The sequence below is a fragment of the Aphis gossypii genome, chromosome 3 (assembly GCF_020184175.1).
Source record: "Aphis gossypii isolate Hap1 chromosome 3, ASM2018417v2, whole genome shotgun sequence".
Lineage (NCBI taxonomy): Eukaryota > Metazoa > Arthropoda > Insecta > Hemiptera > Aphididae > Aphis > Aphis gossypii.
The window spans coordinates 45,498,234-45,523,447 of NC_065532.1; the positions used below are offsets into that span (position 1 = coordinate 45,498,234).

Consider the following 25,214-nt stretch of genomic DNA (forward strand, 5'->3'; position numbering starts at 1 on the left):
TAATAATCGATAGAGTAATTTATATTCATAATGATTCGAGATCGGAATAATATTTACTTAAAATACAAGATAGGTATTAATATGTAATACGATATAAAGCCGTATGGTTCCTAGTACACGGATTCAACGGGAAACAGATTTATATAATTTTACCACTATCTACGGAACATTTAATGCCACTACGAAAAGTAAAACCTAGTTTGGTACCACGTGCGTATAAAACATTTAATAACAATAATAATGGTTTATTGATTTTAGTAAAACATTTAAACATTTTACGTAATATTATTCAATTATACAATGTAATATTGTATGTTAATAATGTTAATGCGCTTCCGAGAATCGATAACTAATCCATTGATTTGTTGTTTTATTAATTTTTCTAAATCTTGACGCGTATAGATTCTTATAACTATAACATGTGATGGTTGTCCTATCTCTATAATATGAAAATGACTGTGCTTACGTTAATCGCCAGTACGCGAGGCACGCACTGTAAACTTATTTGAACCAAACCAACAAAGTATAATATTGTTGTAAAGTGTCTATAAAAGGGCGTACATTTCCACATGGGTCTTTAGTTATACTAAATTAATCGGTACGAAAAAAAAAAACAGAAAAACACATCGTATTTAAAAATTTTACAGCGAACTATAAGTAGTATAAAATATATATTATGTTTAAATTGGGTCTACGGTTTATCAAAAATGTTATTTTTCGATTCAACGTAAATATGCTGTATGGGTCGTAAAGAGGTCTTCCTCTCATTTACTCGCATAGAATCCTAACAAATACGTAAATAAATCTTTAAAGTTCCGACCTCTAGCCTTAATGATGATATTGCAAGCGAGATCACCAAATCAAGGATCTCGAAAACGTCGGATCAGCGACACGCTTACCTCTGGTTTTCGTTGTTGGTGGTGTCCGACGAACTGTGTGAGGACAACGACAGCGTCTCGATATAGTCGCTCATGTCCGACGTGTAGCTGCTCGTGCTCTGAGAGTCCAAAAACGGCACGGCCGAGTTTCCTTCCGCGTGCACGTTACATCCTGCAACCGACGAAGATAATTACCATTAGCGATTGAACAGACTTAGAAAAAAAAAAAATTAAAAATAATCTGCTGTCGCATTCGGGATTGGAGACTGTTCGAGATGGTTTTATATTTTTGGCGAGTTTTAAAAAAGGTAAATTTTAGTCTTATACATGTTTGAAAGTTTAAGAACCCAATCTGAATTATTATTGTTTACTGCTATATTATATTGTTACATATTTGACTGTATAATGTTTTTATAATACGAACGGAACCGAGGCAGAGAACTTAAAATAATAAATAAGGTCTCTCGCTCTCTCTCTGAGAATACAGTCTTCTTGCTTATAGGTAGTAACCTACCTTTCAAATAACTATTTAAGATACAGTTAGGTTACGATCGTTTAAAGAAAAAAAGCCATTCTTATAGTATGGTCGGCCCAAAGTCCGAAACGATAATAAACCGTCTTTCGGTTCAGACGATTTCGTATACTTCATGAATTATATTTATTTCCTGGTTTAAGTTGTGCAAAGTCCACCAATTATATTATGTGTACAATATGACGTTCATTGTGAAACAGTAAGTTTGATTAAGTTGATGTTTTGAAAACGGTTTTCTGGAATTGTATTCAGTCGATTTATGTGGACGAAATAAATTATCGTTGCGCAACTATCTACATTATTTTTATGATGAATTAAAGGAATTTACGAGACTGGAAAACAGACTCCTGTCAGCTGTGTAGCTAAATAGCCTATCCATAACGCCGCGTGGTTTAAAATTGAAACGTATTAAAAAATATATCATACTTTTAATATTTGTTTCGATAAAATGGACTCAACGGTGGTACGCAGACGCCAGACACCGAGATAATATAAAAAGGGAGTGAAATGAGTTACCATAAGATTTAAGCGATTTATTACGTTACATATTTCGAATCTTATGCGTTTTAAAATCTATCGTTTTGAGATTTTAATTATTCTAATTCAATTTATTTCTCAAATAGTTTGTATTTTAATTTCGTTATCTTTCATTAATAATGTATATGCGCGATGTGTCTTATTCTCTACATTGATCACTGATCTGAGTATTTATAAAAATGGAGTGACAATGAAAAATATACTATTTATTATGTCAATGTGAATTATTAAAAACGTAACTATTTTTTTTCTTCGATGCAAATGTATAAAAACGAACTATTTACAAATAACACGAAACGCATTATTTCCATAAATCTAACCCTATTGAGTATTAATTTTTAAGTAAATAATGTAAAATTTACTTTTACAAATCAGTTCTACATCAGAACATACAATATTATCCAGATCGAAGCAAAACGTTTCATTTTATAGCTACGAAGTTCTCTAAACTGATTATTTTTAATCGAAAGCGGATTTCATTATTGTACTTAAAAGTTCACACAGTCGATAAAGCTCTATTTCTGTTGCCAATATTAACGTATAAAATATAATAAGGTTTTTCGGGAATTGAGTTAATTCTGCAAGTGTGGAAAAAATTATTATTTCAAAAACTAGTACCTAACGCTTTCGAAAATCTCTTTTATTGATCTAACTTTTTAAGTTTTTACTTCTTTTAACGAGATCATACATTTTTAATGTCATATCGCGACGCATAAAATTATGCGGAGTATTATTTCTTTACGGATAATTTCGGGCGAGTATAGTTAATTAGTCGAACAAGACGTATTTACGTTTTAGACGAATGAAGCAAAGGACCGACGTTTTGAAGTGGCCTCACTCGTGCCACCACTCAACTCTGCTCGTCTTAACTTAAAACACTCATAAATATAATTAACTATACTCGTCTAAATTTCGTTTTTTTTTTTTATATAATATAATCAAAGTACTCCAATAAGTAATTCAGTGGCGCCATTTGAGTTTTATAGTAGGGGTGCCAAAATTTAAGCAGGCCAATTTTTTTATTTTTGTTAGGCCACTGCTGTTTCTTAAAAATTGTAAATACAGATATAATTTGTGCGTGTGTTTTTTTAATCGCAGTTTTATAAATACAAATAATACGTTAACGCTATTCTTATCTTTTATAATTTTTAATAAATAGTTAGATATTAATAAAAACAAGAAATTGTATGTGTCAACTATATAATGATTTTGAAAACAGTACAATAATATACCTATTGGTAAAATGGTCTATATTAATCCAGATCAACAAGACACAGAAAAAGCCAAAGTATACCCTGCCCCCCCCCCCAAATGGCGCCCTTGAAGTAATTCGGCGATGCTTTGGAACGAATAGAATTATTACGAATAACACTCTCGGAAAAAAGAATAAAACGAACTACGGACACAGTATATGACCGCGGACGACTTACCTTTATCTTTTTTCAAGCACACGGGAACCTCGGCACCGGCCGACGACGATTTCATGGAGCCCGCGAACTTTTGGAACCTGAAGCTGAGCTCCTTGAGCCGGTCCGTGGACTTGGACCGCCTGGGCAGCGAACCGTGCACGCAACCGCCGGCCGCGCCGCCGCCGCCGCGGTGGCCTCCGCACTCGGCCGCCGAACCGTCGGCCGCGGTGCCGTTGCCGGCCGCTGCGGCCGTGGCCGCCGCGGCCATGGTGCGCCTGTGCCGCATCGTCGACATGGCCGTGGTCAGCGGCAACTCGAACTCGGCAAAGTCGGCGCCCCGGTACCGCAGCGAACCGGTGGACACGCCCGAGTCGTTGGAACTGGACGAGTCCCGGTTGTTCTTGCACGGCACGCTGGACGACCGGCGGATGTGGACCAGAGCGGTCTGCTGGTCGTCCGCGGCCACGCTGCCGTCGGACGCGGTGGACGCGCCGCCGCCGCCGCCGGCCGAGGTCGCGGGACGTTTGCACGCGATCTGGCTGGTCATGCTTTCGGCGGACGACGTGTGATCCGAACAACCGGTGACGGCGCCCCGGCCCGATCGGTCCAGCGCCGACGCGTCGTCGTCGTCGTCGTCGCACCTGGACGAGTCCGCCGAACTGGACCGCCTCCGGTGCTGCGTGTCGGCCGATCCGGGGTTTTTCCAACCGTTGCCGTTGGCCGACGCCGCCGCCGATTTGTACTCGTTCAGACTCGGTATGCTCGCCGACTTTTCGGCCAGGCCTCTGTTCAATATGTTCTTCAACATGTCCTGCTGCTTGCCGCCGTTGCTGTTGCTGTTGCCGTTGCTGTTGGTCGCCGTCGGACACATCGGCAGGTAACCGGGAAACAGGTTACGCTTGGTTTCCACCATACGACCGTTGACCGGTTCCATGGTCATGTAGTCGCCCTTTTCGTCGGATCCGCCACTGCCGCCACTGCCGCCACTGCCGCCACTGCCACAACGCTTCTGATGACCGCACTTGTCGCACGCGTTCGCCAGAGCGTTGGCTTTGGTCAACACGTTTTTGGCGTTTTCGTAGTAGCAGAGCGATTCGCTAAACTCCAAGTTCATGTAGTTCGCGTCCGTCGTCGGTTTTCGCCCGTTTTGGGCGACGGTGGTCGGCTGTTGCTGTTTACCGTCCACGCCGGTCGGTTCCAAGTTCATGTAGTTACTGCTGGTGGGCGCGGCCGGAAGCGGTTCCGCGTGCTTCTTTTTCTTCGACACGTCCACGGTCGCGTAAATAGCCCCGTTGGGTTGGCAATTGTTCTGCAAAAATCGCATCACCTTTGTTTAAGTCGAAAAAATATTTTTGTTATAACGATATTAATATACAAAAATCAGTATATGTATTTAAAAACATTAAAATCATAAAATAAGCGATGTGGGAATGGAATTCAATAAAATGTAAGTAGATATTTGTTTGCGAGCAAACCGATCGGTTTTTTACGTATGTTTGAGCCGGGAAAAACTTTTACCCCTTCTATTGAAAACCGAAATGACGCCACTGTATACGATTATACAGCAGCTATAGTAAGTATAGTTTTAAGTGCATATCGATTACTTTGATTTTTTTGCACTGCCGTCGTGTACATATACTTATAAATAATTTATTCTAATCGATACGTAATTTTTTTAAGCAGCAATATTTCAATACGCAGGTAATGACGCAGTTGCTATAACATTTAAATGGTGATTTGGACTTGTGTATTTACCATCGCAGTCGTCAGCGAAATGTTTTTTTCAAATGATTACAAGCAAAAAAAAAAATCAATTAATGCATAGTGCCGCGAATATGTTAATCAGTGAAATTATTATTTTACTAGACGGCTGTAAACAAAGGCATACGATCATGATTGTTTACTAAAAACAAAGTATAAATACTGTCGCCGTTAATCGAAGGTAAACGTCTAAACACCGGTTTATCGATTTGTGTATACTTCGCGGTGCGTGTTTAATTTAGTGACTTTGTGTAACGCGTATAGTTTGAAATGAACTAAAAAGCTCGTATATAGGATCTGCGTTGTTGTGAAAAAAATGTGTGCGCACTTTGTACGAAGAGATGTAAGTGTTGAAAATTATTTTTATAAACGATGCAATATATTATACATCACGTCGACTTACGGTAAAATTTGGTTGTTGATTGTCGGTTTGATTTCGTCTGCAGCGAGGAGGCATCGTCATCCAGTTATTATGAGACCAACAAGTCATGGCTCTCTGGCAAGGGCAAATTCCCGTGCATTGCGGGCTATCTGTTTGTTTCGGCGTACTGGCACTAAAAAATGGTGAAACAGCGAAATATTATTCAAATTGCCACTCGTAGACGATTTGGAATTCAAGGGCACTATATATTAACTGTTATCTCGAGAGTTGTTTGAAACTCACGATTACCCATATACCAATAACAGCATTATTTATGTTTATTTATCGAAATCTAAAACTCGTAAATATTGTTTTATTATACCGTTATTTAATAAGTACCTATAGTATAATATATCTAAGTATATATATATATACTTTATACAACCCCTTTGAGAATATTTACATGATTATATTTCATAATAAGATCAAAACCCGTCGATGTGTGCACGAAAAATTAATATAAATTACTTGGATTTTTTATGAACTGCCACGGGCGATGGAGGCGTATCGTAATTGCCGTAGGGGTTAATTTCCAACGAAGATTTGATGTTCCGCGGCGTGTCGTAGTATTCATCTTGTATTGACGAGTACGGCTTATTCTGCTGTGAAAATAATGCATTACGATTAAACGTTGACAAACGATACAGAAACAATTTAGATAGATTGTTATGTTTCGTTCGACAGAAAATTTAAAACAAAAATGTATCGGCCGACGTAAAAATGTCAAAAACAGACTTTTAGCTTAAATACTTAGTGACTTGTTCTTACAAGTTTTTTTTTTTTTTATCGTTTGAGATTTATTTGTTTTTAAACTATTTTGTTCGACCAAGTTATCGTTCACAGAATAACATTTTCTTTTAAAAGTATTATAAATATATTTTATGTGATTTATACTTCATCAAAAACTCACTTTTGTGTTTGTGCACATAATCTTAGGAGTATCGTAGTTATTGAGGTAGGATTGTCTGGGTTTGTCCGAAGTAGTGCACCGGCACACACACGTGTCCTGTTGTGGTAGAGGCATTGGAGCCTTTTTCACTGGCGTACTCGTTTCCGGCTTTAGGTGTATTGGTTTCGGTGGTCTGTTCGGCGCACACGCTTCAGATTGACTGGAATTCGATAATAAATTAATTTTATAATTATTATTTCGTGCCGAACGGATGTCGTTTAAAATAAGAATATAACGATCAATGTTATTTAAATAATTTAAATGATAATTGATTGGTACGATTAAGTAACTAGAAATATTAACATTGTGATTACATGATATATATATATATATATATGTGTGTGTGTGTGTGTGTGGTAGATATAATATTATGTACATCAACAATTTATTATATAATGTGGTTTTAATTATTTTTTATTTGATGTATAATTTTTATATATATATATAATATATATCTAATTCACTGTTAAACAAATACGTTATACGTAGGTTCATTTGTTCGACAAAATTGATTTTAAGTCAATGTATTTGTACACATATTTATATTTTATGGCTACTGAAAATTGATAAATCTATAAAATATTTTAATCCAGTGCAACTATTAATTATTAATTTGCATTATGCGAAAAAAATTTAATATAAGTTATCAACGGTATTTTGAACAATATATCATATTTTTTGAGTTTTAAGAGTTTTATAATAGCTGAAACAACATAATATATAAATAAATGTATGTTTGTAATTAAATAATCATATTTAATTTTTTTTTATAATAATTGATTGTGTTTTTTTAATTTTTAGTTAAAGGTACTTCATCATTAAATGAAATTAAAAAAAAAATAAGTCATAATTTACAAAGTTACAATTAAAGGACCAAAAAAAAAATATATTTTAAACATATATTTTATAGTATTAAAAATTGAAAAAAAAGGTTTAAAATACATTTTTGAAATATATTATGTTTAAATTAAGTTGTTTATACATCATAATAACCTTGGATTTATCGTACGAGTTGTTAATGTTTTAAAACAAAAAGGTTATTAATGTACTTAGTACCTACCTATAAAATATTATACATCCGTACCAAATTATATTATTATGTACTAATTATGACGCCTATATAGTTTAAAATTCCATGTACTTACATTTTGTTCACTTTGTCAGTCATGGAGGCGCATACTTTTCTAGGTACAGAATACTCGGTACCACACACAGAGCTACATCCGGCGCTTCCGCCACTGCTGCTGCTCTGCGACGACATATATCCACAACACTGATGTCCATTATTCATTTCTGGTATGTAATTCACTGAATAAAACAAATACCATTTATAATAGAACACAATATAACTATATAGGTACCTACGCGAACGAATAAATGCGATGTTTTTAAAATCGATAAAAGTATGGAAACGTCTTACTTTTACTATTTATTGTCAAGTATAACAATACTCCGATCTAAAAGGACACGATTGTATTGTTTCTAACCACGAAGTATTCAGGTCAATAGAAATGAACGTTTTCCCTATCTATTAAATTTACGATTCAATCATTTTGTTCATCAAAACGTACCTACGTCCTACGTAATAATATTGTATTATAAATTACGTCTTCATCTTGGACGGCTATGCGTTCGTGTATTATATTTAGTAAATTCAAATCTAGAAGCGGCATCTCAGATTATTCCTTTGCGCAGTAAAATAATATTTAAACGGACAATAATGAAGTCTTAGGCGAATGATTTTATTGTTATCGGTGGGCCACAACATGATAATATTATTGTATTGCGTTCATTACAAATCTAATTGGAAACGATCGACACGATAATACGTTTTATATAATATTTCATCGAGCTAAATTTTATGAACTCGTAAGTTATTTTGTAATTAATTATTTTTATAATTGAGTATTTATTCTCATGTCAAACGAACGTATACAACAATAATGATAGTATTTGTATCTAAAATAAAAAGCATATGGGTATATAATATAATACCTACAATCTACATGTATGTACTTACTGCATGACTACTTATAGGTTATAAGAACAGAATCGCGTGTTGGACTCTACACCGTTGTTACAAAATATATTATAAGAGGGAGGAACGTTTTAAATTGTCAGGAAGAATGTAGCAAATGTGTTGAGACATTGCCAAAAAGGTTACAAATTCAGAAAAGCTCAACGATACACTTAAGTAACACGCGGATACGTATTTGACCTTGTAAATACTCGCTTTACATGCCGTAATAATATGTTCGATACCTTTACTCGAATACTGCAATCTTTCTATTCTAAGTACGTATATGCGATATATTATGTTTTTTATTGCAAAACCTTGACTTAAGTATTCGTGTTATATAACTAAATATTATAGTTGTTTACAGATTAATTATCGAGTGTAGTAAAGAAAATCTACTTGGTGTTAAAGCGGGCTCGAGTTGTTACTTGTTTTTAATAAATAATAACTATTAACGCTATTGGTTTTTATATTAAATTTATTTTTCGGCTTTAAAATAGCTAATCATTATTATTTAAAATTATACATAACATTATTTTCCACGTTATTTGTTTGTATATTTAAAATGCAAGTATATAAATAGGTTAGGTTCGGATTTAGTACCTATATTAAAAGTTTTGTAAATAATTAAATTTGAATAAACTTACGCGATGATACATTGTTATCCATAGTCCATGCTGGATTAAAGCCTATGCTTCCAGGGGTATTAGCCATAGTTGAAGAACGAGACAAAGCTCCAAGTTTACTTATACAGCTGGCACATCGTTCCAAAGCTGTTTCTGGAGTCCACGTGCATTCCTATTTTTTTAAATCAAACATAATATATATTATAACATTTACCTATACTCTCAAAAACAAAATCTTTGCTTCAGCGTTCGTAACCATATAGTTGACCATAATATCGAATAGATTGTTGAATTATTTTAAAGATAAATTTAAATAATAACGTGATGAAATATTATTTCAAAAAATATATTTACATAACAATTAAAAATGATACATGAAGTATAATCGTTTATAATTCAAAACATATTGTACCTACTACCTATGTTATAAATTGTAGTAATTTTTTTTATACTTATATAATATATATATTTAATTTTTTATTATAAAATTGTGTTTACTGATATAAGTAGAAATGTTTTACTTATTATACTTATCATAAGATCGTTTGTGGTTTATTATATTATTTTAAATTTTTTGTGTTGTGTCACTATAGTTTACCTGCAAGTTTTGATCTTGAAAGTCTCCAACAGACGCCGTGTCTCCAAAGTCCGAATTATCTAATCGACTTTCGTTAGATGGCCAACACATGTTGTCTTCGCTTCTGTCGTGAGAATGTTGATTGAATGAATTTTGATCAGTACCGTACTCGGAAGCTCTAGAATCTAAGCGAGACAAGAGACCTCTTCTGGACGGACTTTCTAAAACTGTATTTCAGGTATTATAGATATACGCAAAATGTTGTTAAGTAATATTATGACTTTTTTCCTTACCCGACATATTTCTAGAGAGTAACCTCTTCCTGGTAGCCAACTTGCCTTCAGCCGCTAAGTTCATGCATCTAGTTATATCATCTCCCTGGTCGGTAAAACACACAAACAAGCCCTCTCCTTTGCCACACCTCGAACCGCCCTCGTAGCAAAACCGATTTTCAATAACTCCATATTTCCTGTGACAATATACGTAGTAGATTATTAAAACTGAAATACTATAAATCAAATTAAAAATCGACAAAATCAAAATATACCTCAAGTGTCGGAGTTCCCAAACACCAGCTAATCTTGGTGGTACTCCAGTTGTCATCGAGAATCTCAAGTCTTGTATGTGTAACCTGGCAGGTCCTGCAGATATTTTTGACTTGGGAGGACAGGATGATATTTGGATCAAAAACTGTTGGTCTGCAAATGCCAATGTTAACATGATTGTTATAAACAAATTTCAATTTCGTATTCAATAAACTAACAATCGTAAGTTCACGGTATTTCGTATTTCTGCATGGAGTGTATTTTTTTTACATACATACATTATTAGGTGCGGTAAACCATTTTTTTACATCCTCATACTTCTGTCTACTTTCCTTTTATTTTCGGTCATTTCCTTTATCCACGTCTCCCTTTTTTTCTTACTTGTTATCTTTACAGTTGCTTGCACAATAAACCTCTTTAAATTCCCTATGCATTATTATTATTTGCAGACTGTGTACAACCTTTGTTACTCAGAACATTTTCAACTCACGTTATCTCTACATTATGCACCCTTAAGATGAAAAAAACAATACGAAAGCATGTCTTACCATTGCAACTTTCAAAAATAGTTATACATTTGTTTAGATATATTTATAATATATTATTAGTTATAAAATTTATAACTTATATATAATTTCAAAATTTAAGTTATTTTTTTTTCGTAGTATTTAACTAGAAAGTTTTAAGACTGTCCCAACGGAAACAAAAAATATCCATTAATTTTAATAGAATTAGTTTGTTTAAAGTTAATTTTTTAACAGTTTAATAACATTATTATTATTATTTTTCTTACCGTCTCCCAAGTTCGAAGATATCTTAACTTGCCACTGGATTAGTCTCTCTCGGGTATCAAACGCTAATACAACGGTGACGTCTTGGCAAATAATAGCTATCGTGTTGGATTCTTTGTCCAGCGTAAATCCTGAGAATGATATTTCGATTATAGGTAATATATTATTGTTTATATTAAGATGTTTAACAAAATAACTCACCAGACTCTACTCCTAAGAAGTGTTGCAAAGATAATGAAGCCTTCGTTTGGCCGTGTTTGTATCTGTCTTTACTGTCCCTGTATAGTTGCAAATGCAGGCAGTCTGAAAATATACAAATCAAAATTTTAAACTCCATCATATTATATGTGATATATGTTTATAATATAATGTATATAATACGAGTATTTGTGCAATGTTTGATTTTCTGTTTTAAATATCATTTTTTTAGTGATTTTTAGTAACAGTCAGGAGTCAGACCACCGAGTTGTCTATCTAACTATTTTGGGTTATTTTTTATCGGAAAATGTAATTGTTTTTTTAAAGTCTGTGCGTGAACTAAATGATTTTAATTTTGATGTAAACAAAACACATCAACACAACCGTAATAACTTCGAAACAACAGCAGCAATAACAACAACAATAACAACAGTTAAACTTTCACGTCGAAACAATTATTAGTTATTCGCAACGAAAAAGTCACGGATTTAGAATATATATATATATGTGTGTGTATGTACAGATTGAAAGCGATTTTGTATGTGTATGGAGACTAGGAACGAGGGGCGTGATCGGCGACGGTGACAAAGTTCCCGTCTGTATGCGTGACTTGTCCCCAGCGAAATTAAAAGTTAAATGTTTCCGGGGACACGAGCTGCAGAGATTTCCTTCTGCTGTGCCGAGTTTTCGTGTTACACCCCCTAACACACACACACACACACACACACACACACACACACACGCAGACGTCCGTCGCACTCAAATCGATGGATTATCAATCCGCGTAAAATGTTTTCGCATGCACCCCCCGCAGACGGTGCATTTCGTTTCGGTGAAGTTTTATCTTCCTCCCGTCCACCAATCGTCAACACCGGGGAAAAGAAAAAAATAGGGGAACCCAGGTGTTTTAAAGGAAATCACTTCCATTTACACCGAAAAATGTTTCAAAGGCACACCGCGGGGATGAATGGGCTCGGATCCGACGAGCGTTTCCTCCGAAAAGGGACATTTAAACGTGGCGGCTGCGTGTATTTTAGTAGAAAGATAGAGTGGCCCGAAGAATGGGGGAGCGTGACAGATTTGTGGCTATGTTAAAATGCTTCTTCGTCGAGTATTTATCAGAAAATGTTCTATTGGTATAAAGCCAAAACTGCCCGAGGACGGGCACAGAAGTTTGTCCTCGAAATCGGAAAATTATGTTCGACGGCGGATGGCGGTAAAATATTTACTTTAGCGTACACAAATAATTTATATAAAAATATCTTTATAGTGAAAAAACCATGGTATGTAAATTATTTTCATTTACGAGGATTACTGAAATCACCAACACATAATAATGTTTCACTTTTAAAAATATTGATATTAAATTCAAAAAGTTATTTTTATTTCGACCAGTATTGACTTTTAAATTATTATTTTAAGGCTTTATCTGTTTAAAGTATTAATAATACGGTTTTAAAATACGAACCCAGTCATCTATTCAACGGTAAAATTGATTTCTTAAACTTCTATATTAATACATTATTGAAAATTTGCAAATATCAATTTATGAAATTATTATTGTAAAAGTCGTATATATACATGTATATTGTATACATAAATTATACTAAGTATCATTTTATTAATTTTGGTAAATACGTATTAATATTTAATTCGATTTAGGTACACGCAGAATTTAATTCGAAACTTTGTCATTAGTTAAAGCGGATTGAAAACTGTTGCTTTGCCAAAACTACTATTCAAACAATAAAGTACTATTCTAGGGATTTATAGAGCTTATTCGAGAATTATGTGATTTTTTTTATAGTAACTATTATTGTAAACTTATTATGAAAAACAATAGAGTAGGTGTATAATAATATTTATTGCGCTCAAAAACCAATTACGTATATAGAATCGATAATGGAAATATTATTCAATCGTAAATACTATACATTGATAATTTTCTAATTTCGTAATTGATATTATATACGGTTTTGTGGGCAATGTGTTTATTAAAATTATAATAAACGTACATAATATTAGTGTGTAATACACACAAAACCTAAACGTATACGATGAAACCATGAAAAATAATAGCTCAATAACATAACGAAATATTATAACATATTATATACTTGAAAAAACCGTAGGTATAACCGAAAAGTTTCGAATGTTGGCGATAAACATTGTAATTCCCTCGCGTGTTGAATTTCCTTGCTTTTCGATGACATAAAATCGTGCCGAACAATCGTTAAAGAACACCCGAAACGATATAAAATGTAATTACATTTGCTACGCATACCTATTATATTGCTATATTGTAATATGTTTTGTATAATATTATTATGTAGGTACGTACATTATGCCTACGCGTGTACTAGCTCAATATTGTGACGAATAAAATATAACATATTATTTTTTAATTTCTCGTACGGCATTTGATAATAATATAATAAAACAGTAATGACGATATCGATAATGTCTGATAATTATCACAACGTCGTGATGAGACCGTGGCGCGTATGTTATATAATTACTGCGTTCGAGTACACAATAATAATAATAATATTCAAAAAAAAAAAAACCGAAAAGGTCATACGGCCCGCGTTTCCCTACGACTAGTACATATACACAATATACTGTGTTTTCGTTTTTATTTTCGTATACATAATTGAACAATGATAATGCGCTTTAGCTTATAGCTAATACGGAATAAATAATGTACGACGGCCGTGCTCCGATATATATATATTACATATTTTATACGATTGAAATGTGCGAGGTCGGCTTTTTCGAGTTCCAGGTTAAAATATGTTTTTAAATATAATATTATAATGCGTACATTGTGTACACACACAAAACACTGTAGTTCTACTCGTTTAATGACGTTTAAAAAAACCACCTATCCGTCAGTAATGGGAAACACGATTTTTCGACAACGTCCGTCACCTGCAGCACGACGTATAATATCGCTCGTTTTCATCAAATTGATAAAAACGTGGACGAATTAAAAAAAAAAAGTGAGTGAAAACGAGAATTTATCTCAACGTTTCGCGATATTAATAACCGATACTTTGCGCGCGTACCTACGCGTGTATACATCGCATCATATAATAATATTGTGTGCCTAAAAATGTATAATAAATTATAGTAACGACGGCGACGCGGTTGTTCTTAAATTGGATCACCCGCGTAAGTATAGCTGAGCGGTGTATATAAATACGAGGGCCATAACGTCCAGATACACGGCAAAGTACCGCAATAAGGGTTTTTTTTTCTCTTCCGTTCCCCCCTACGCCAGACGAAGGAAAATTATTATATTGTCCCGACGGTTTGCGTCATACACGACACGCGGTGTATGACACGCAATTTTTCGTCCACCCGGAACCGCGACTGTATTATACGATATAATATTTCAGTCTTGCCGGTACAGGGGAAAATCTTCCGTTACAATACACCCTGCCAATTTATACGATTAATTGGCCAATCATAATTTACAAGCGGTGACACGGGTTGTATAGATCACGTAAAGAGCCCACATCTCTGCACATTATTGCGCATATATGGTATAATATATTCAGGGTTTTGAAATATTTCGAAATTCAAAATTCAATTTTTTTTTTTTTTTGTATAATCTTTAATATTATATTTATCCGATAATATAGGAAACGTTAATGATCGATGATAATTATAATGTGTGGTTACTGGGTTAGTTGCAGGTTATAACTAGATACGAGTATTTATAAGTTAATCGGTTTTCACTTATCAATTGGATGTAAATTTCATCAGATTTAAAAATCCGGACGTGTTTGGATAGTTTGGCAGACGACGGCGAACTGTAGTGAGTATATTATTATTACCGAGTACAAAGTCGTGTAAAATAGGCGTATCTATATAACCATCGTGTAAACGGTACGGTGTTTAATTAATCGATCAACGCTCGCTAATAGAGTTACGACACAATGCACAGGAGATCTAAACGGTTTGTAAATTATTTCCCGGCACTCCTCAGACGGCCGTGTTGATTTAGTTTTTCCGTCTTCTGCAGATGTTTATACGATTTTATAATCGTTTTAGTGTGTTGTGGTGTTAAATTATATAATGTACCGTCGTGACGTACAGGTTTGTAGGTGCGCTATAATAGTACCTACTTACATTTTTCTTTTCATCGAAACGACTTAATCAGTTTTTGTCAATAATTTATCACTTGTTTTGCAATGGGTAGCGTGTATTTAGTACGCTACTTCCCTCTTCTCTAAGAAGATAATTTTCATGTGGACTTATATAAGGGACCTGCGGCTACTGACATAAGTACAACTAAAAGAACCACATTTTGTTATTTTTATTGAGTAGAGAGGACTGCAACTTTATTTTCTCTATTTATTTTCTTAATCTCTACGGATATTTTCCTTCCGTCCTTCTACTAAGTTAGTATATATTTGCAAATGACTCGTAATAAATATAAATTTACATCAATATTTATATACATAAAATAATATTTATCCAGTATGAGTCACCAAGAACGCAACCCCTATTTGTCCTTTATTGATGTATTTATTCAGATTCTAAGTATTGACATTTTCAAATATACTTAAGGATCGCATTTTCAATTATTTAGATTTATAAATACTAAATTAGTTAAAGAATATATTGTAAAAAAGGTTGGTTCTCATTTGAAAAAAAGAAGTTGGTATCGTTACTCGGCAATATAGTCTGATGCGTATTCGTTCTTAGCAAATTGTACGTTTCATTGAATACACATTTTTTTTTGTGAATTGTTTTCCAAACTATATTTCGGGAGCCTTAACCTAACCTAATTGTGACGATTCAGCTAATAAACAAATAATTTAAATATTTAAGTTAAATTCTTATATCCTACACCACTAACGATATTGTATTCTATACTGTTTAAACTTTAAATATCTTAAATATAATTATACTTAAACATACAATAAAGTCTTTAAAATTTTCAGTTTTTCGAAGAAGCGATATATTGTACTTAAATTTAGTAATAACCTTTATGTCAATACGATGAAAAACTTTTCATTTTCTCGGTAGTTCAACTACGACTCATTTAGTAGAATCGATTAAATAATTTCTTATTTCTCGTAAACAATAAATTGAAATACATTGTTGTAATAACAATAATATATTATTATAATATTATATAAATAATGCTTTTTTTTCATCTGTTCATTTTCTGTTCAATTCACGAACGACTTTAAATTTTCTTCTCTTTTTGTGCGTCTAGTTAATTGAAGTATATTTATGATTTTTTTTTTTATGAATTGGGAACGATTTCATGCATAGTTAGATCGACGCACCGAGTTGTATTGTAATATGCGAATTCAATTTGCACGGGGAGGTAACAACAGTGCCTCCGAGGAATAAGAAATGGAATTGGTTTCGTGACGGGGAAAAAAACAATGCGATGAGCAACTTGCAGGGGTCGAATCGTCATCGTCGCCGGAATCATCGCCAAATTCCCACAAAAATGTCACGGGATCGCAAATCTTAATGACTTCGGCGTTCTTGACGTCTTTGGTTTTAGGACAAATTGAATTCTGTCATCATCATCATCATCATCCTCCTTTAAATTGCTTTAACGTTTATAATCGAGTATTTAAATTAGACAGTCGTCTGTTATTTGCCTTTCTCTTTGTCCGACAGCTTATATCAATTATTATTACCATTATTACTATTATTATTATTATTATCATTATTATCGTTATTATAATCATCATTATCATTATATTTCGTTCACAATATTTGAGTGTTGGCCGCTGGGTATAACTAATGTTTAACCTATGATACATCATGAAATATTTGCAAATGTTACTGATATAGGTAAATCTAGCGATACTGTAATTATATTATATATGATTATGTAAACTTTAATTTGACTTCAGTAATTTTAATAAATGTAATGAGTGTTATAACATTTGTAATATTTGTATGACTATGAGGTTGTGGTAATGTACTGTATCTTACATTCTTACATTAAACTAACGCCCAAAATTGAGTATTTAGATCATGGTATATCTATATATAGCCATATTATTTCGGGTATGACGGTCACACCGTATTTGTATGAATATATAATATTATTACCTATATGTGTTATGTAGATTGAACATGAAAACCAATCAATAAATTATGTTAATATCGAATTGTAGTGAAAACGTATAAAGTGCAAGAAATAATGTACACCGCCACGAGATAAACTACATCGCAGCCAGTCATCCGTATCAAAGGTATGCACAAAAAAGGTTCTGTGGTGAATATAATTATTCAGCATTTTTTACTAGTCCTTATTCAAACTAAACTTGATTAAATAAAATAGTTTTTTATTCTTATATTATATTATTGGCTTTTGTTGTATTTTACGATGCCTTTCAATATATATATTTTTACAATCTCATTATTTTCATGTATAAAATGGTTAACTATAATATTTAAAATAATTTACAAATCAATAAGATTGTATAGTCTTGCACTCTTGTGTATTTGGTTAAAGAATTAACACGTAATATGTGGATTAAGACAATAGTTTTCATTCGATAATTAATATTTGCAAAAAATTACGATTTTGACTGATTTTTTTAATTAATTTTAATCAATAGTATTATTATAGTATTTATAATTTTTAATTTTATAATTGTTAAAACAGTTTTTTATAATTAAAAAGAAATCGAAGAAAGAATTGGGAAAGTTAAGTTGACTTATTTTATTGAGAGAAATATATAAAAAAAGTAAAATCTATTTATTAATGAACTGTAGCTCTATGTTTTATTTATCAGTGACAAATTATTGCTTAAGCAGCTATACATATTACACGAGATTCTTTGAAGCCGCCAAAATGTGACGATGAATGGGTGTTCAATAATTAAGCTGGCTAAAAAAAAAATAACGATGTAGAAGTGCATGTTGATTAGGGAAATAAGATTTATAATGGACATGCGACGATGAGACGTACTTTACTGCACGATACAAAACATAATATATCATATTGGGTGCTATAATATTGAAAGTGCAATATTATAGAAATACGCAAGACAGCAAGAAAGAAATTAATAAACTCGTACATATCTGGATTAAAAAAAAAAGGAGTAGAAATAGATTATCATATCGGATTCGAAAAAGATTATAGTACGTTGCTGCGATGGAGGAAAAAGCTATCAGTTGTAGACCGACCAAACGGTTCAAAAGAAAAAAAAATGTTATAATTGCAATATTGAAAATTCAAGAACCACTCAATTTATAATTTAATCGTTTATACTAAAACAATACACAATAATATTTTGATCAAACTCCTCAGTGGATACGATTTAAAAATCTGCGGGACCTATTGTCAATATTGTTCTTTTGCAAATTACACATAATGTGAATAATGATTTATGATTACATAAATGGCGCATTGCTATTAACCTGCACCCAAAACTGAAAACATGCACGGTATATTTTATACATAATTTGATTTTTTCGAAAACCATTTATCTCGCACCCGTCGCTCGTTTGGTCTGTCAAAACGTTTTGGGTGGAAACACCCGGCGTGGGTACCTATATACGTATGCACACACAGCTATTTCCGGTGTCAAAAACAGACGGTTTCCAAAAGTTTGAGGCACGCGCGTCCAAAAACGATTTCGAAAAATGCAAGACCTTTTTCTTCTCACGCGCGGACACAGTTCATGTTACACACTTACACCACCGCTCTACTTGTCATTATAAACGCGACCAGGAAAGGTATAGTTTCGGTCGTTCTTACGGAAACGTGTTAAGCGTGCTTATATGTTGTTGTATTATACCTACGTGAACGTGTTAATATATAATATAATATAATATAATATCATGACGACAATAATATTCCAACACGTGACTGTTGCGAGCACGTGACAAGCGGAGCAGATGACGTCTAGCCTGCAGTCGCCCCGGTGGAATATTGTTATTGAAACCCCCCACGGCGGGTTTTTAATTAACAAGCGGTCAATTTACCGGGTTACCCGTAAAATGATTCTTAAACCGTCCGAAAGTTTTGTACCCAAACCGTCACACTCACGGGTCATATAGTTATAAATCAATTGAGAAAATAAACGGTTTGTTGCGGAACAACACTATATCATAATAATATGTAGGTATATGTACGGTAGGTTTTCGGACAGAATTTATATCGTGAATTATTGGATTTTTGTCAAATGACTACTTAAAATACAGTTCAACATTTTTACTTGTACTCAAATTCTCGACCATTTAATTCAATTTCTGATCATTTTTCGGCGTTATGATAAAAAATATTTATACCCAATCATATTATACTGTATATTTATCCATTTATATGTATGGTTGATATAATATGCTAATACAACGTCGGTTGTATCTATCGATATAATATTATGATTGCAATAATTGGTCCGACACTACAATTCAAGAGTTGTTGTACACTATTAATGCATTTAGTTTAGAAAGATATTTTCTGATTTTTCATTTTGATAATCTACCATAGGATCATCATTGTACTGTAGATACATATGCATCATTTGAAAGTAGACCGACATTGTTTACGTACGTATATAGTTGTAAAGTATATTTTTACGTAGTTTTCGAATTTGCATGATATTTATCGTAATTTATCTTCCTTAAAAGAATTGTGACCATAAAATTTATTTCGAATTATTTAAAAAAAAAAAGAAAAACATGAAGATATTTATATTTATGGGAAACTCAAACAAATAAATTATGTGGTTGAAAGAATATTATATAAATCACCGCAGTATAAACAATAAACACCTTGAGTCGGAATATAAAATATTCGATTTTGTAAAATAAAACGATCGGAATTTATAAGTTTAATAGCGAAGTATTAAAATATTAATAAAATGATAATATTAAAAAAAGAAAGAGTGCTTGATGACGGGGGCGACATTTTGGCGACCGCGTGTAATTACATTTTTAGCGAACTGACAAGATTATATTGTGAAGTAGTATATTAAAATGTCTATATATTAAAGAGTGGTTTGAGTTTTTTTTTTTATGTAAATACTTACCACTTTTAATTAATTTCGCGTTTTTTAAATTTTTATTATTATATATTCACCTGCGAGTGAATCGATTGTTCGAAACGCTCGCGGTTTATTGCGCCAGCACTGTGTATTTCGGCGGAACGCGTCCCACCGGGTTCTCTGACAACGCGCGTGTGTTTATTTTCTCAAAAAAAAAAAATCAAAAAAATCCATAATGATTTACACGAACGAAGTACTCGACTATATTATTATACACACGCGAGTATAAGTATATAGGCGCGAAACAAATCGTCGTTACCCATATATATATATGTATTGTATTATATAGTGCAAGAAACGCGATCGCAATATGCGGTTTTCGAGATATTTTATTCGCACAAAATCTGTTTTCAAACCGATATAATACGCGACTTTCGGGAGAGTACCGTATAGTAATGACGACTGTAATACGACATTGCTGTATTCGAATGTTATTATTAGAATCGGTCGGCGGCTCTTGAAAAACGCGCAAAATGAAATACCTACCTGTCTGTGTGCGAATGTATTATTCTTTTTCATCGACAGCGTCGTCGTCGCACCGCACTTGTAATAATAATAATATATATACGCACGTCGGTGCGTGATGGTCGTGTGGGTGGAAGTCGGAGGTGGCGGCATAAAGTAGTGAGCGTGTATATATAACTGCACACACAAAGAATATTGTGCCGTACGCGAAACGAGGGGCCGCGGGGAGGTAGTGGAAATCGAAAGTAAACAAAACGGAGAAAAAGAAACGTAAAAATTTGTTTCGCCGACAAATACCTACAACATAATAATATTATATAACCTACCTATACGCACACGCATACATCATATATATGTATACGTATAATATATAAATTATACGCTCGTGTCGATATTAAACGAACGTAATAAATAACAGAGTACAGGGTGTTTCGGCAAGCACGTTCTCCACCTTTTTTTTTCTTTTCTTTTTTTTTTCTATCGATAACGCGTCATCGTACTCACTCAAAACACCCGTTTTTTTAATTTTCTCATATTATGTTTATACTGTTTATAGCGAATAATTATTTTTCAGAAAACTTTAACGTAGGTGTTCAAAAAATAAAATTCGAACGAGTAGTTTTTCATATTTAAGGACCATCGTTCTTATAGTACCTATACATAGAGTTCTTAAAATTCGGAATTAGAAACATAATTTTCAATAAAATTATCTACTAAATAATGTATAGTAAAAAATGGGAGAGGGGCGGCGGTTTGTTTGAAAAACAGAAGTTTTTATCACTACACAACACTCTTTAGGTAGCGAAAATTATCTCAAATATTAAAAAATATACTTAAAAATTCCAAAAAATCAGAATTTGAATAATTTCATTATTAAAGGAAAAACCGGGGGTGAGTATGCTTGGTAAATTATCTTGCATAATATTTCTGAGTTTTAGGGTGACGGCGGTATGCAGCAATAAAATGATATAATATTATAATAAGGCTGGTACCTCCTCAACCTGATATTATTTTTTTGTTATTACAATCGAGATTTTTATTGCAAACTACCCCTCCCCCGCGCCGAATATTTCGTGACAATAATAACAGTAGCACGGTCTGAGAATATAAAAATAATAAGAATAATCGATTTCCGCTCGCGTTGTAGCGTTATATTAATCGTGGGTACTTTTCGTTTTTAATCCCGCCGTTCCGGCATTGCAAGTCGCGGTTGCCAAAGCCCTCGGGGGACGAGTAGATACACTGTGGGTGGACGTGCTCGTTTCCCTCTCCTTTACAGCGATACGATATCTTATATACATAAAAGGACCGGCCAAAGGCTCCTCCGGGCGTTTTGTCCCTTTTTGCCCAGACCGTTCGCCTCCTTTTTTTCGTTTCAAAGGGCGCGCGCGCAGCTATTTTCCATCCGTCGTCGCGAGTTAAATCGTATTACCGGCCTTGCCATAGACATATACCGACCATACATAATAAAATACTTGTGGATGTATATGTGTGTGGGGAAGTGCGTGCATCCCCGTGGGCGAACTAAAGATATATATAGTAGCTCTTGTCATGTAAACTAAACAATTTTTTTCACAGCAAAAATATTATTATGATAATTAATTCTAGTTTCGCCAGAGACGTTTATTTTCTCGACCATTTCACAAAATAAAAAAAACAGATAATGTGTTTATTTTACAATTATTATAAAAACTAGACGAGCACTTTAGGGTCACACAAAACATAACAATATGTATTACCATATGGCGATAGCCTTTGGCTGGTTTAACCCTTCTCCGAGTTATTACATAATATATATATATGTTATATTTAATTTAATATATATTTATTTGGTTCTCAAAATTAATATTGTTTTCAAAGAGTGGTATTTCGTCATCAAACGTCAATTCTCATTCGTTAGCTCATTGTTATGGATACTCGCCACAAATACACTATAATATACCTTTATAGATAATGACTGCATGTTATACAGACAAAATTATAATATTAAAAATATAACATCCTAGTGTACACGTGTATTGATTTTATTGGCTGTCGGCGGTCACATGACAAATGAAATGGTCTGTAGGGGCTTCGTGATAATCATTTTTCATCGGTACACGTCAAAAACTACCGCCGCAAATGGTTATTTCCCGGTCTCGTGTAAAATATATATATAACTCGCCTGTTTTCCCAGGCGAAACGCGAATAATAAATAAGTAAACCTTGTCAGTTGTATTGCTCGCCACCCGACAATTGTTGTAAATAAAACAAATATCGAAAAAAAAAAATGAATTATTATTGTTTTTCTTTCTTTCTTTCTTTCGTAGTCGTTTTTTTTTTCTTTTACCATCTCTTTTTTTACCGTACGCGACGAGATTTTGTCAACATTTTTTTCTACATTGTTTCTGTAAAGCCGCGACGACAACTACATGGCGCGGCGTGTGTTTTCTTAAATAAAGCCAAACTGAATTATTCGTCACGTCTTCGTACAAACATCGTATAAGTATATTACTCTGCGTGCGCTTTTCATCGCATTATATTATTATTATTATTATTATTATCATTACTACTGTACAAGAAAATGTCATTTTCTAATTGCCGAATTCGTTTTACACACCTCTTAACAAACGAAAAGCAGTACATAAATAGAAATTTGTTTTTAATTAAGAGTCCCATTAAAACTATTGCTTGTAAGTCGTCATTACATATTCGGCTTCGATGAATATTATAATATTTATTATATTCGAGTGCACAGATGTGTACGCGTGTAGTGTGTACACTGTGTCATGTTCGTTATAATGATGAGAACTCATAATATTGTGCGTTGAACTAAGTATATTTTTACAAGTATTATTTCACGAGTGAACTCGAGCCATCATATATACGTGATATCATATTCATTTGATGGAAGACCACTTTGGTTTCCAATACATCTGAACGTAGTTTTTAATCAGTAGGTGTACGACACTGTAAGGTAAAACAAACACGGTCAAACGAAACGCGAACAAACATCGATCGCCGAGTGTATATATTGGGAAGATCGTCGATTACGCATTATTTAAATTAAATCGACGGGAGATCTCGCGCATTATTATAATATAATAATAAGATGATATTGTATATCGATCGTTAAGGAGCACTCGACGTTTGTTGTCTCGAAAAGGTTATGGCTAGTGCGCTGTAATAGAGCGAGCGTCTTATCAAAACTATAAACTAAATCGTTACGGCACCCCTCTTTATATTATTATATTATACACGTCTTGAATTCTGCACTATTCAATCGTTTGCGGTGTGTATTCCCCACGTTTTGCGGTTACGGTCAAACACAATTGTGGTGTAGGAGATTTGACTGTGGGACGTGGGCGTAATATAATAGCCATCGTACCTATAACTAGACGGACCGGGATCGCGTTGCCCGGCTTTATTATTAACTCTGCACGAAACTCGACTTGTTCAAACGGCGTTTGTATTAGCGTTATTCGAATGCGTTTTAATATATAGGTATATAATAATATATGCGCGTTCCTATTATATTATATATTTGCGTTGTAAATTAATCAAAAAAAAAAAAAAACTACTTCCAAATTTAGTCACAAACTCTCAATAACATCACACAAAATATACCGCGATACTTACGACGACGACATACTTATTAGGTATTATTAATTTTATTATGTATAATTTCAATATAATATTCTGGTACAGGCGTGCTGCAGCAACCATTCAAACGTATTATTGCTATTAAACAGGTGTTTTTTCGAATCGACGGAACACAATGACGTTTACTGCTCCGACACAGAAGACCACCAGGCCAAGCGGTCATAGGACACGTCGACGTGCACGTGGTCTGAATGGTCAATCGCGGTCTCGACGGGACGACGTACAGTAAGTGACCAACACACAAAAATATTGTGTTATTTTTATAAAAAATATTTTTTTCCGGCGTGTCAATCGGTATGTGTACGCGGTTTTTGGGAATATAAACGACAAAAGTTTACTACATCCAAATGTGTATATCTATAAAAAAAAAAAAAACGAGTCGAAGGGGCAAAAAAAAAAAATAAAGAAATCTTAAATTTATAAACTTTATCATCGAGAGCAGTAACTACGTATTTAGGTAGGCAGACGGTAATAAAATATTATGGATTGTGGCACCGGACGCCGCCGTAGTTACGACTCTCGACCAACGGGGATGGCTTTACGGCGTATACGATAACGTTTGAATGTAAATTGAGCTAATTTTCTTCGTCGGACCTATATATTATAACCCTCTATTCGCGTTCCCGATGTCCGAGTGCGCACATTCCACGTTACTATTTGTCGTCTCTCGTAATGCGTATATAATATTATTTATAATATAACTAGCGAGTCGATTTCCGGGCCATAGGGTGCAATAATTACGAGGGACCGATAAAGTCGGTCGTATATACACTTTAGTCCCCTACGCCAATACGACCTTTATGATATTTCGGGAGATCGACTTGC

General features: G+C 33.8%; 1 protein-coding gene across 3 annotated transcripts in view; it reads right to left on the reverse strand.

Moving 5' to 3' along the window:
- Nucleotides 1-25,214, reverse strand: part of LOC114124535 (uncharacterized) — a 239,502-nt gene that overhangs the window by 572 nt on the left and 213,716 nt on the right. For 2 of the 3 annotated variants that reach the window (XM_050202696.1, XM_050202698.1), the window contains exons 3-14: nucleotides 11,245-11,346; nucleotides 11,046-11,174; nucleotides 10,255-10,405; nucleotides 10,001-10,176; nucleotides 9,729-9,934; nucleotides 9,152-9,302; nucleotides 7,633-7,795; nucleotides 6,449-6,647; nucleotides 6,007-6,140; nucleotides 5,521-5,671; nucleotides 3,378-4,665; nucleotides 900-1,050 (exon numbers count right to left, since the gene is read on the reverse strand). In XM_050202696.1, coding sequence (XP_050058653.1) covers nucleotides 900-1,050; nucleotides 3,378-4,665; nucleotides 5,521-5,671; nucleotides 6,007-6,140; nucleotides 6,449-6,647; nucleotides 7,633-7,795; nucleotides 9,152-9,302; nucleotides 9,729-9,934; nucleotides 10,001-10,176; nucleotides 10,255-10,405; nucleotides 11,046-11,174; nucleotides 11,245-11,346 — 3,001 coding nt within the window. The remainder of the gene's footprint in view (nucleotides 1-899; nucleotides 1,051-3,377; nucleotides 4,666-5,520; nucleotides 5,672-6,006; nucleotides 6,141-6,448; nucleotides 6,648-7,632; nucleotides 7,796-9,151; nucleotides 9,303-9,728; nucleotides 9,935-10,000; nucleotides 10,177-10,254; nucleotides 10,406-11,045; nucleotides 11,175-11,244; nucleotides 11,347-25,214) is intronic. The other variant, XM_050202697.1, reaches the window with a different exon arrangement.